This window comes from Nicotiana tomentosiformis, chromosome 6 (genome assembly GCF_000390325.3).
Source record: "Nicotiana tomentosiformis chromosome 6, ASM39032v3, whole genome shotgun sequence".
Lineage (NCBI taxonomy): Eukaryota > Viridiplantae > Streptophyta > Magnoliopsida > Solanales > Solanaceae > Nicotiana > Nicotiana tomentosiformis.
Genome location: NC_090817.1, coordinates 79571607 through 79584662, shown reverse-complemented (window position 1 = coordinate 79584662; position 13056 = coordinate 79571607). Strand labels below are relative to the sequence as shown.

Below are 13056 nucleotides of genomic sequence, written 5' to 3'. Positions count from 1 at the left end.
CAAGGATTTTATTGAGGTAACAGTAAATCACGCTAACCTAGAATTGAAGGCCGGTTATGAACCGTTATCGAAGATCGCGATAACAGTATTCAAGGCCTCTCTACGCTCGTCCTCGAACACTGGGGGCATCACTCTTAGATAACGACTTTAGTAAGGAAGGGAACTTTATGATTGGATGGTCTTGGCTCGATCGATATGATTTACTTTAAGGGATAAACGGTCAAATGAACCGTGCTCGGATAGACTACTCTAGACCTGGCATAAAACTTGTACACATATGTAACTATCACGCACAAGAATAAAAAGAAGTTTCTACCTTGCCGATAAATATCTTGTCCCTTAAGAATTTCTCTTTTTTCTTTTCCTCTTAAGGAATTTCGTACATTCGATCCCCTAAAAGTATCGAGCCCAAGGGCCGCCTTTATCCGGGTTCAAACGATCAATCCCAATCGGGGGCTACCGTCCACAAACAAAATTGGACGGCTCGAACTATCTGAGCCTGGGGTGCACGAGACCTATTAGGCAGTGCCCGAACCTTAAAGGCTACGGCCATCCCCATTCGGGGAATATTATATTAGGCAAGCCCGAATAACTCGGGGTAACAAGCCCACTGGGCAACACCCAAACTAAAGGCTACGACCATATTAAAACGGCTCGAAGATGTCCGAGACCCGTAACAAAAAACAAGGCCTTCAAAATTTCATAACCGGTTCTAAAGGCTACCTTTGACAAACTATAATCTAAAAAAATATCATAAGTACTTTGGGAAAAAAGTTTCTAGTCATACCGAACCCCCACAATGCCTTAAACAAAATAATGTAGAAGGCAAGGCCTGTTCGAACCTCCGAACATGACTTAACTATTTTATGCTAAGGCATTTCGATCCTTGCAAACATAAAGAATAAAGCAAAGAAAAATAAGATTCTTAAAAACTGTCGAAGGAAAAAACAAGCCTTGTATATTATATATAGTCTTTACAAAGGCCAAATGTCCTTAACAAAAACATACAAAAGTACACAAGTACGGAAAAACAAAAAAAGCAAAATATTTTTACAAAGGCGTCTAAATAGCCTGGTCTTCTCCACCTCCGGGCCCATCGGGACCCTCAGAGTCTTCTTCTTCTTCTTCTTCTTCTTCTTCTTCTTCTTCTTCTTCTTCTTCTTCTTCTTCTTCTTCTTCTTCTTCTTCTTCCTTGGGGTAAGACAATTTCTTGGCCTTGGCCTCGAGCCCCTTAGCGATTTCGATCTCGGTCAATAGATCAAAACCCCGAGCATGAACCTCCTCGAGGGCCTCTCTTCGTGACCGCCGTTTCTCGTATTCAACAATGTCTTTCAAGCGGTCTTGGGCCGCCTCGGCATCGGCCTTATATTGGGCCACCATCTCGTTGGCAAAGGCTTTAACCACCGCGGCCGCTGACTTGGCCGTTTCAAGTTCCTTGGCCATATTTTTTTGATCAGAGGCAACCGAACTTAGCCGAGACTGGAGCTCTTCAACCTTTTTGGCCTGCACCTCGGCCTTTTCCTTTGTTGCTCGAAGCTGGACCTCAGCCGAAGTCAATTGCGCCCGAGCAACCTCTTTTTCCGAGGCCAAACGATCCATCTTGCCCCTCCATTCGTCGGTCTCGGCCTTGACAGCATCCATCTCAGCTCGTAGTTGATCGATCTAATCAATTTTTTGTTGGACATGTGGATTCCGACCGTTAGTCACCAAGCCTAGCTCTTCATCACTAACCTCAAATATTTTTACTTGCTCAACCAAGTCGGCATGCTCCTTTCGAGCCACCTCCAGCTCACCTCGGAGGCTCTTAACCTCCCCCTCGCGCTGCCCACTAAGAAGTTTGTACATATCTCTCTTCTCAATAAGCTCTTTGGCTTTGGCCTCGAGGAGACTCAGATCTTCTCGATATCGGAGGAAGGTCTCGTGGTGAAGCACCGAGGCCTGCGAATACAAGGAAAAACATTAAGATCATTAAGTAACCAAAGTTAGAAAATGAAAAGGTATGGTAACACCATACCCGATTCAATGTCTGTTGTGCTTCGTTAAACAAAGATCATAATCGACCGCTTCCGACCGGGATCGACACTCGGGGCAGGGAATCGGTTGACCAATCTCGGGCTCGAGCTAGACCCATCGATCCCCGAGGGCAGACTTCTTCTTGGTACTTCTAAATCACCTAATCCGGTGACATCCTCCGTGGCAATAGAGTTCATGCCATCAAAAACGATTTGGAGGGGATCGTTCGCTCCTTAGACCCCTTCATTTGAACGCTTCTTCGCCTCTTGAGCTTCATCGAACATTGAGTCCGTGAACAAGGGTGATCCTGTTATATCAATGACACCGGGTGGAGGAGGACCGGCGTCTTGAGGGTTCTAGACCCTCACTGATGCACCGACCTCTTGAGTTTGGGAAGGATTGTCCTATATCGTCCCCCCTTCGGTTGATGCCCGTTCTTCAGGGACCAATAGCTCCCGGACCACTAAAATTGCATCCTCTTCAGACTCATCCCTGAGCCTGTTGAGGGAGTCTGAATCAATTATTCATGAGCTAGAGGTTTCTTTTGGCTTGCAGATCCTCCTTGGTTTCTTTTTCTCCGAGCTCGGAGAACTCGGAGCCCTTTTCTCTTCTTCTCTTCACCTTGTTTTGGAGTAGGGGACTCAATGGGGAAATCTTCACTACCGGATGGGGGCCTCATTTGGACATCTTTGGGTAAACCTGCAAAAAGAAATAAAACAAGTAAGGACTTAATCATGCAAAGGGAAAACCAAATATTACTCATGAAAGAGATCTCACCGTGCGAACGAGCCTCCCATCGACCCTTTGAAAGATAACGCCACGAGCGCTCGGAATAAGGCCTTTGTGATACGATGCCCTTGACCCACTCCTTGAGTCGAGGAACTTCTTTCGGGATCCGAACAACAGCTGCACCATCACAGAATACCGATAAGAAGGAAGGAAAATGGCGATAAATAAAATCTTGGAGGCAAAATTATATACTTACGTTTCATGTTCCACTTCTCAGGGAACGACATGTGCTCTGCCAGGATCAAGTCCGAGGTCCTCATCCGGATAAAACGGCCTAGCCAACCTCGATCCCTATCTTCATCGATACTCGAGAATGCGACTTTACTAGCCCAACGAGCGAGCTTGATTAGTCCCCTCGGTAGAGTCGGGGACTGTATAAATGTATAAGATGGTCGATCGTGAAAGGGAACCCTTCGATCTATCTTAAAAAGAAACGGAGGAGGATTGCGATCCTCCAGAAAGAAGGGTGAATTTGACCGAGGGTTACCTCGTGTCTTTTGTAAAAGTCGATGATAATCGGGTCCAAGGGGCCCAACGTGAAGGGATAAGTGTAACCACTTAAAAATTCCTCGACGTGGGTGGTGATGGCTTCGTCAGGTTCGGGAACCACCACATGTTTGTCAACCCAGTTACAATCCGTCTTGACTTTGAAGAGAATATCCTCGGTGATCGAGCAGATGTACCTCGAGACCTCCTCACACCGGCCTGGTATGGAGGAGGGCTTTTCGACTTTAAAATCAGCACTGATCGGGCACCCCACGGGATGAACATTTTTAGAGGGGGTTCCAGTGCTGGTTCCTCGATAACAGTACGTGAATTGGTCTCTTCGGTAGTCGGCCGCGAGGTAGAAGGAGTTTCTTTTTGGGGAACAATTTTGGAAGTTTTTGCCATTTCTTTATGGAGAGGATATAAGGAAAAAGAGTAAGTTAAAAGAGTACACTTAATGGTTTGGGATGAAGACGAAACAGAAGTTCTTATAAAAAGATCTCAAATATAAGTGCCTGAAAATATTGAAATTGCTAAGGTACAGGGGCAGAAGCTTTGAATGTAAAGTTTGAATGAGCAAATGAGGGGGTATTTATAGTTTTTCAATGACGGTTCGCATCCAGGAGTGGTCGACCAACAACTGACAAACATTTAATGCCATTAAGACTTGACTGGCGAGACGTTTCGACTGTTTTGTCGTTTCTGTTTTGTGGTGTCGAAGAGAGAATCGAAAGGTCATGTCGTTTCTCGTCGTCTAGTCTTCGAAAAATAAGGGGACTATTTGTATATGGTCCGAATCAAGCTCGATTACGACATGGCAAGTTAGGCTCGGAACATGACAACCAAAGACTGAAGATCGACCCCGAGTCCCACCGAGTTAGAACTCGGGGTCAGAACGCTTGTCTTCGGGAACATTGAATCCGTAATCCTAGAGTCGACCTTAGCCCCGATCGAGCTCGAAGAATTATTGTTAGCATAACCAACAGAAGACCGAAATATCCGTTACCGATCGGGTATTACGGCGGGACTCGGCGCGTACCAGTAAGTAACCGGCAATTAGCTAATCAATGGACTTTTACCTTTTATAGAATTGTACCTAAAGTAGGACTCCTCTACTATATAAAGGGGGGAGGTCTGATAATTCATTGAGGAGATGGTAACACGCATCCCAAAGCAATACATTATTATTATTTATCTTTAAGCTCTTGTGACACCGATCAAAGCGTACCCGACTCGAGGTTGGCTAACCTTCCAAGGCTGATACTATTCAATTCGTGTGGTTTGCATTTATTTTGTCATTATTTATTTCAATTACGATCTATTTTATCATTTTGTATCAAGTTAGTCCACGTATCCTTAAAATTACTTATAAATTCAATTGTTATCCGATTTTGAAGTTAAACAGTAAAATTTATGCAACGTAAATTTGAGTTAACTGGAGCATAATAAAAAAATTGAACACCAAATTAAAATAAAAAAATATAGTATGTAAATAAAGTTCCTCTTTCCCACTCCCACAATACATATAAAAATGTTTATCACAAACAAACAATGAAACAAGGGAAAAGGAGGACTGATGAGGAAATATGTTGATTTTGTTTGGTGTATAAACAATGAAGATATTTTCAGAATTAAAAAGGCCAATTATTATTAAAAAATTATAGCAGTTACTACTCCTATAAACAAGGTAGAAATCCTCAGACACAGAATCCCTAGCCGCTTTACTCCTATTGTCCTCCACCACCTTTTCATTTCCTATCTCCTCCTTTCTCTTCCTCTGTTCCTCTCTTTCACACACACACACACACACACACAATTCGATTATGGCCGGAAGCGGTGTGGTAACACTTTACGGAAATGGTGCACTCACCGAGACTACAAAGCAATCCCCTTTCTCAGTGAAAGTGGGTCTCGCTCAGATGCTTCGCGGCGGCGTTATCATGGACGTTGTCAATGCCGAGCAGGCTCGTATAGCCGAGGAGGCAGGCGCGTGTGCCGTCATGGCTCTTGAGCGCGTCCCCGCTGATATACGCGCTCAGGGCGGTGTAGCCCGCATGTCGGATCCCCAGCTTATCAAAGAAATCAAACAGGCCGTAACCATCCCCGTTATGGCCAAGGCCCGTATCGGTCACTTCGTCGAGGCCCAAATCCTCGAGGCTATCGGAATCGATTACGTGGACGAATCAGAAGTCCTCACTCTCGCCGACGATGAGAACCACATCAACAAGCACAATTTCCGCATCCCTTTTGTTTGTGGATGCCGTAACCTCGGCGAAGCCCTCCGCCGTATCAGGGAGGGCGCCGCCATGATACGCACCAAGGGGGAAGCCGGTACCGGAAACATCATTGAGGCTGTCCGTCACGTGCGTTCCGTGATGGGTGATATCAGGGTGCTGCGAAACATGGATGATGATGAGGTTTTCACTTTTGCTAAGAAACTTCAGGCACCGTACGATCTGGTGATGCAAACAAAACAGCTCGGAAGGCTCCCTGTGGTCCACTTTGCAGCAGGTGGGGTGGCAACACCAGCAGACGCAGCGCTTATGATGCAGTTGGGATGTGACGGAGTGTTCGTGGGTTCTGGAATTTTCAAGAGTGGTGACCCTGCCAAAAGGGGACGCGCTATCGTGCAAGCCGTGACTCATTACAGTGACCCAGGACTGCTGGCTGAAATTAGCTGTGGGCTTGGTGAGGCTATGGTTGGAATTAATCTTGATGATAAGGTGGAGAGGTATGCTAATCGTTCCGAGTGAGATGGTTTGTAAGTCTAGAAAACTCTTAATTTCGTTTTAAATGTTTACAGTAATTGAGGTTAAGGAGCCTTCTCTTGTGCTTTGGATGAGCGTATTTTATACTTTGGGATATGTTCTTCGGTATATTGTAGTTTTAATTTTCTGGCCAGTTGTTATTTCAGCAGGTTTCAGTACTGAAACCATTGGAATGGGATAATGTTTTTTACTTAAGTGGAATGATTAAGATTCATTTAGTAATGCATTTGGATATTCAGCTCTGTAAAATTTGTCTCTGCGTATAATCTGGGAGTGTATGGATTTTCTATTGATTAGCATGCGACTGTAGAAAGGAATCTGTATAGTGGACTGTGGATACACATGTTAATGTATACTATATACAGTCATCTCTAGAAGTTTTGATGCATAAATACATGTATATTATTAATACATGTAGTCTTAAAGTTACATGGAACAATTTCTTTCAATCCATACACATTAATAGTTTGTTTGGCCAGGCTTTTTTTTTTTTTTTGGGGCAAAAGTGTTTTAATTTTTTTTGGTCAAAAGTACTTTTGGCCAAAAATAAGTTGTTTGGCCAAAACTTTTAGATAGAAAAAAGTGCCTTTTTTGAGAACCAGAAACAGTTTTTGAGAAACAGAAAAAAATAGCACTCTCCAAAAATACTTTTCTGATAAATACTTTTGAGAAAAATACACTTAAAAGTAGTTTTCAAAAGCTTGGTCAAAAATTAATTACTGTTCAAAAGTGATTTTCAAATTAATTAGCCAAACACAAACTGCTTCTCATCAAAAATAATTTTTTGAAAAGTACTTTTGAAAAAAACACTTCTCAAAATAAACTAATTTTAGAAGTTTGGCCAAACAGGCTATGCTTTGTAAGTATGGAACAGAAATCAAAGTATCCTTGTTGTCAAAAGGAACTAACTTGGATTAAGGTTAATTGTTATTGGCACACTTACATTAGGCCCTGGTATTTATCAGGAGTGTTTTAAACTTGGTTATAGATTGGACGATGGAGGATACATGGGATACTTAGAGAATCCCGAATTTTAGAAATCCAAGGACAGATTATTGAGTAGTTAATGAAAGGAGTCCAGATGTAGCAGAATGAACGCGAAGGATTCATATTAGTAAAACTTAATTTAGTTTGAGTAGTAATATATCGTATTGAAGTTTGAGGCATTGGGTGTACTTCTAAGCTGGATTCATCCACCTTCCATTACCTTTGGTAGAAGTAATTTCTCCCTTTTGGTTTCAAATGCACTCTAAGTTGATTTCTGGTGTGTTTAGTTTCAGCTGTGAATTTAATAGAGCTCTATTCTGTTCATCTTGGTATTGTTTCCTTGTTCACTTATTTTCAGCTTCATGCAATTGAATATCTGGAGAAAGAAATTGGGTTGCCTATTGGTTGTGATGATTCGAATGAACATACCCCTGATTTAACTTGTATCTTCGAAATGCCATCAGAAGTTGGTTTCTGTTGCATTTGTAGTTTGATCCAGTGAATCACGGGCAATTTGATATATAATCAGCTTTGAGTGTGGCATGCACCAAATCTTTCCTTTTTCCATTCCATGTTTGCACTCGTGAGCTTAAGCCATTTACTTTTAGGTACACATGCCAATATCGAGCATGGGTTTTCTGCTCTGTAAAAATGTCTTCAGAATTTGCGTCAGTGATATTTTCACTACAAACCTTACTCTTAACTGCATCATTATTACTCTTAACTACATGTTTAAAGAAAATTTCTCATTAGTGCATTCGGGAATGGTACGTTGAGACACACTTTTAACGTTATGCAACTATGCAACAAGTATGTTTTCTCCCCTATCAAATGTCCGTATCTAGTGGTGTGTGTATGCCGTGTACACACAACCATTATGTGGTGCCGTCCCTACACATGGAAACAGGGTAAGGCGCGGTTACTGGAAATCGGACTGGAAAATTCTAGCAGGATAGGAGATATGGAGAACTTTTTTTAGTTCAAAATTCTTACTTCCAACAAGAATTACATTCTCTGTTCTTTGTATTCATCTATAAAGGTTGATGTATTGTCAATTACGACTTATCTAATTAATTTAAAATTTACTTTTCTTCTTCAATAGTAAATTGGATGCAAATAAACTACTTATGTAATTAATCAGAGTGATATTTTAACTTAGGTAATTTTCACAGTTCATGGCTCGAAACAATTGCTAGAAGGTTGAATCGACTTTATGATTATCATTTGATGTTTTTTTTTCAAGTCCTTGAGAGTTTGAAACGTCACTTGCACCACAATATTGAGAAGGAAAGATATCGTCATCTCTGTTGTTTCATCTATTGAGAAGGAAAGATATTGTCATCTAGAAACCACGTATAAATTCAACTGTACTGTTTTACGGGTAAACAGTTTGGCACCCACCGTGGGACCTAGAGAACCGTGCAATTAAATTGATTCTTGTCTTTTTTACTAGCGTGATTTGATTGTTTTGTCTTAGAAAAAATCACAAAATGGCAGATAACTCTATTAACAACATGTTCAACCCTGAAATTTGAGGGGATCAACCTCATTTCGAGGATTCAATTAGTGACACCCGCAATGAGAGAAATGATGCCACCCGGTGCATGACAGGCAGAACCCTCGATAGGTTCAGGAGACAACTCCCGATGATGCTGATGAGGAACATGTCGTGGATGCGGTGAGGGTCCTGCAAGAGCAACCGACAATCATTCTAGTTCATCCCACGTGGCAGGATAAGGTTATGACGGAGCTGAAGCAGGCGCTATCGGGGGCTTCAAATAATGCAAACAGACGAGATCCAATTCCTCCCGGTGTTCCCGCAAACCAAACAACGCAGAGAGTCGACAACAACACTCCCAGAGGTGAAGTTGGCTCTGACGGGGCTGGGGGAACAGACCCGATCTCAACAACGAGAACGACCCGTTCAAGAATGAACTTTTACAGTTTATGAGGGAAGTAAACACCCACATGGAACAGATCCCGGGCACATCACCAGTATTGAGGCCCAGACTTGAAGAAGTATACTTAATTGCCGTACAAGCCGAGTGCGACACCAGAACTAGTCCCAAAGCGGTTCAAAATACCTGAAATGCCAAAGTATGACGGGACTTCAAACCCACAGGAGCATATTACCACCTACATAACGGCGATAAAAGGAAATGATTTAGCTCCTCACGAAATTGAATGTGTGTTGTTGAAGAAATTTGGAGAAACTCTCATGAGGGGAGATCTAACGTGGTATTCATTATTACCCGAGCATTCCATAGATTCCTTTGAGATGCTCGCGGATTCTTTCATCAATGCTTATGCCGGGCCTAGAAAAGTACAAGCCCGAAAGGCCGACATATTCAGGAACACACAGGGAGAACCCGAATTATTACGAGAGTTCGTTACCCGATTCCAGAAAGAAAGAATGTTGCACTCGGCTGTCCCGGATGAATAGGCAGCTGAAACATTCACCAAAGGATTGAATCCGAGAAGCTCAGACGCTTCCCGAAAACTGAAGGAGAGCCTGCTTGAGTTTCAAGCAACAACTTGGGCAGATGTCCATAACCGGTACGAGTCAAAGATAAGGATCGAAGATGACCAGGTCGGTTCTACATCATCGGCCAAGGGACGGGAGAAGAGCAGATAAAAATCAAAGGATGACTACGATGCGGACAAATGGACTTCAAGGGGTCGGTTTTTGCCTTACGAGCGGACCGAAGGCCGTGGAAGAAACTTCTAGGCAACAAACAAGTTCACCGTTGATAGAGGGACCGATCGTGGTCAAAACAACAGATCACTTCAGGATAAAGAGACGTCGGGGTCTCGGTATCCTTCTTACCCCAAGTTATCGGAATATAACTTCAACGTCAGTATAATGGAGTTGGTGTCAGCCATGAGAAACATCAAAGAAGCGCGATTCCCGAGACCTATGAGATCCGATTCTAGCCAGATGGATCCCAACTTATGGTGTGAATACCATGGGACGAATGGCCACCGAATAGGGGATTGCCGACACCTCCGGGAAGAGGTGGAAACACTATTGAATAATGGTCACCTCGAAGGATTCTTGAGTGACCGAGTTAAGAACAATTATGGTCTTAACAGAGACAACGTGGAACCTTCAAAAGCTGGAGAAGAACCCTCACACCAAACGATCAATATGATCTACGGAGGGAATGAGATTAACGGGGTCACCTTTTCGGCAGCGAAGAAGACAAAAGTATCAATAACTTATAGTAAAAGACTCCGGGAAGACTATATCACTTTCACGGAGGTGGACACAGACGGATTGCTGTTAGCACACAACGATGCACTGGTAATTTCTTTAAATGTGTTGGATTTTAAGATTAAGCGTGTTCTAGTGGATCTAGGAAGTTTGGCTAATATCATACAATGGAGAGTATTGGAGCAAGCTAAACTTACCTGAAGCATTATTCCGGCAACAAAGCTCCTCGCTGGATTCAACCTTGCGAGCGTAACGACCCAAAGAAAGATTTTGCTGCTCACGAATGCTGAAGGAGTAATGAAAATAACTCTTTTCGAAGTATTAGACGGTGACATGGGATACAATATCATCCTAGGAAGGCCATGGTTACACGAGATGGAAGCTGTACCCTCAACATATCACCAATTGCTAAAGTTTCCAACGCCCGAAGGAATCAAGCAGATAAGAGGTGATCAACCGGCAACAAAAGAGATGAATGCAATTTCTGTTTCCAGTAGCAAAGGGAAGGAGAACACGGCATAGCAATTACAGGAACCTACACCTATTCCCGAGCTAGAAGAAGTTAGCTCGGGAGCAGAGTTGCCAGAACATTATTAGGTGCCGAGATATTTCCAAGTTCCATAAGAGACGGACACAACGAAGTCCACGATGGAGGAACTGGAGCAAGTTGCATTGTTCGAAGAATTCCTAGAAAGAAAATTCCATTTGGGGACATGACTGCACCCGGAGCTCAGGTATGGTTTTATTGAATTCCTTAAATTTAATGCCGATTGTTTTGCATGGTCGCACGAGGATATGACAGGTATCCCGACGGAAGTAGCCGTGCACAAGCTGAGTTTGGATCCCAACGTACCTCCAGTAAGACAAAAGAAACGCCCTATTGCTGAGGCCAGGAATACATTCGTCAAAGAAGAGGTAACCTGCTTGCTTAACATCGGTTCGATCCGAGAGGTAAGATATCCGGACTGGCTAGCCAATGTAGTAGTAGTTCCGAAGAAGAACAATAAATTTCGCATGTGTGTAGACTATAAAGACATTAATAAGGCGTGCCCGAAAGACTCGGTCTCACTGTCAAATATCAATCAAATGATTGATGCCACGGCCATGCATGAGTTAATGAGTTTCCTCGATACTTATTCCGGGTACAACCAAATCAAGATGAACCCGGAATATCAGGAAAAGACTTCGTTTATAACAAATTTCGGTACATATTGTTACAATGTGATGCCCTTCTGGTTGAAAAACGCCGGAGCCACTTATCAACGGCTCGTAAATAAGATGTTTAAAAAGCAAATAGGAAAGAATATGGAAGTTTATATAGACGATATGCTCGTTAAGTCTTTGAATGCAGGTAACCACCTTAAGCATTTGCAAGAAACATTCTACATCCTGAGGAAGCATAACATGAAACTTAATCCCGAGAAGTGCGCATTCGGGGTCAGTTCTTGTAAGTTTCTGGGATTTCTGGTCTCACAAAGAGGAATTGAGGTGAACCCCGACAAAATCAAGGCCATAGAGGATATCCCGGATCAGTTGTCGAACGTAAAAGAAGTCCAAATGCTCACAAGAAGATTAGCAGCTTTGAGCAGGTTCATTTCCCGGTCGTCGGAAAAATGTCATCGCTTCTTCACACTGCTCAAAAATAAAAATAATTTTGAATGGACACCAGAGTGCCAACAGGATCTAAGGGGCCTGGAGAAGTACTTATCAAGCCCTCCATTGCTCTCAAAACCAAAAGAAGGTGAAAGATTGCTAGTCTACCTCGCAGTTTCAGAAGTTGCGGTAAGTGCAGTTTTAGTCCGAGAGGATGAAGGTACGCAATTTCCCATTTGTTATATTAGCAAAATTTTAACGAGAGCAAAAACTCGCTACCCACATTTGTAAAAACTAGCCTTAGCTCTCGTAGTCGCTACTCGGAAGTTGAGGCCCTATTTCCAATGTCACCGATAGCTGTGGTGGCTACTTTTCCTTTGCGGAACATCCTCTATAAACCCCAGATCTCGGGCATATTGGACAAATGGGCCGTCGAAATGAGTGAGTTCGACATAGAATATAAACCAAGGATTGCAATTAAGTCACAAGTCTTAGCTGACTTCGTGGCCGATTTCAGTCCAGCACTTCTGCCTCTGGCAACCAAGAAGGCAGTAATGGTGTCAGAATCGACATCGGGGGTTTGGACCTTATTTAGGGATAGAGCTTCCAACGTAAAAGAGTTCGAACTCGGAATAGTCTTAATCACGCCTTCGGGGGAAACCTTAAGGCAAGCCATCAAAACGATCCCTTTAACTAACAATGAAGCAGAGTACGAAGCTTTGATTGCAGGGCTCGAATTAGCCCGAGGACTTGTTTTCGAGGTTATTGAAATCAAATGTGACTCGCAGCTGGTGGTAAATCAGGTCTACAGGATCTTTGATACCAAAGAAGAACGTATGCAACAATACGTGGTAAAGGTCCAGGCTTTTTTTGGCACGATTCTGGGAATGGTCAATTACTCATATCATGAGGGAGGATAACGCAGAAGTGGATACATTAGAAAAATTAGGATCGTCGACGGAAATAAAGGGATCAGAGTTCGGGATGGTAATGCAACTAATGAACTCAGTCCTGGATACAAATGCTTACTGTGAGGTAAATTCGACTAGTCTGGTCTGCGATTGGAGAAATGAAATAAACGACTATCTCGAGCATGGGAATTTACCCGAAGACCCCAAAGCATCACGAGCGTTACACGTCAAAGCTGCACGTTATAGCTTCAAGAGAGGCCAATTGTATAGAAAATCCTTCCAAGGCCCGCTGGCC

At 43.0% G+C, this 13056-nt stretch overlaps 2 protein-coding genes across 2 annotated transcripts; one reads left to right on the top strand and one right to left on the bottom strand.

Moving 5' to 3' along the window:
* Positions 1-1062: 1062 nt before the first annotated feature.
* Positions 1063-1641, bottom strand: LOC138894265 (uncharacterized). Its single transcript, XM_070178949.1, has one exon. It carries the CDS (start codon positions 1639-1641, stop codon positions 1063-1065), a length of 579 nt encoding a protein of 192 aa, XP_070035050.1.
* A 3227-nt stretch (positions 1642-4868) lies between these two features.
* On the top strand, positions 4869-6251 carry LOC104094417 (probable pyridoxal 5'-phosphate synthase subunit PDX1). Its single transcript, XM_009600349.4, has one exon. It carries the CDS (start codon positions 5112-5114, stop codon positions 6039-6041), a length of 930 nt encoding a protein of 309 aa, XP_009598644.1. The 5' UTR covers positions 4869-5111; the 3' UTR covers positions 6042-6251.
* Positions 6252-13056: the final 6805 nt, after the last annotated feature.

Coding starts and splice junctions, on each gene's coding strand:
- LOC138894265 (XM_070178949.1), bottom strand. CDS start 1,641: ATGGATGCTGTCAAGGCCGAGACCGACGAATGGAGGGGCAAGATGGAT.
- LOC104094417 (XM_009600349.4), top strand. CDS start 5,112: ATGGCCGGAAGCGGTGTGGTAACACTTTACGGAAATGGTGCACTCACC.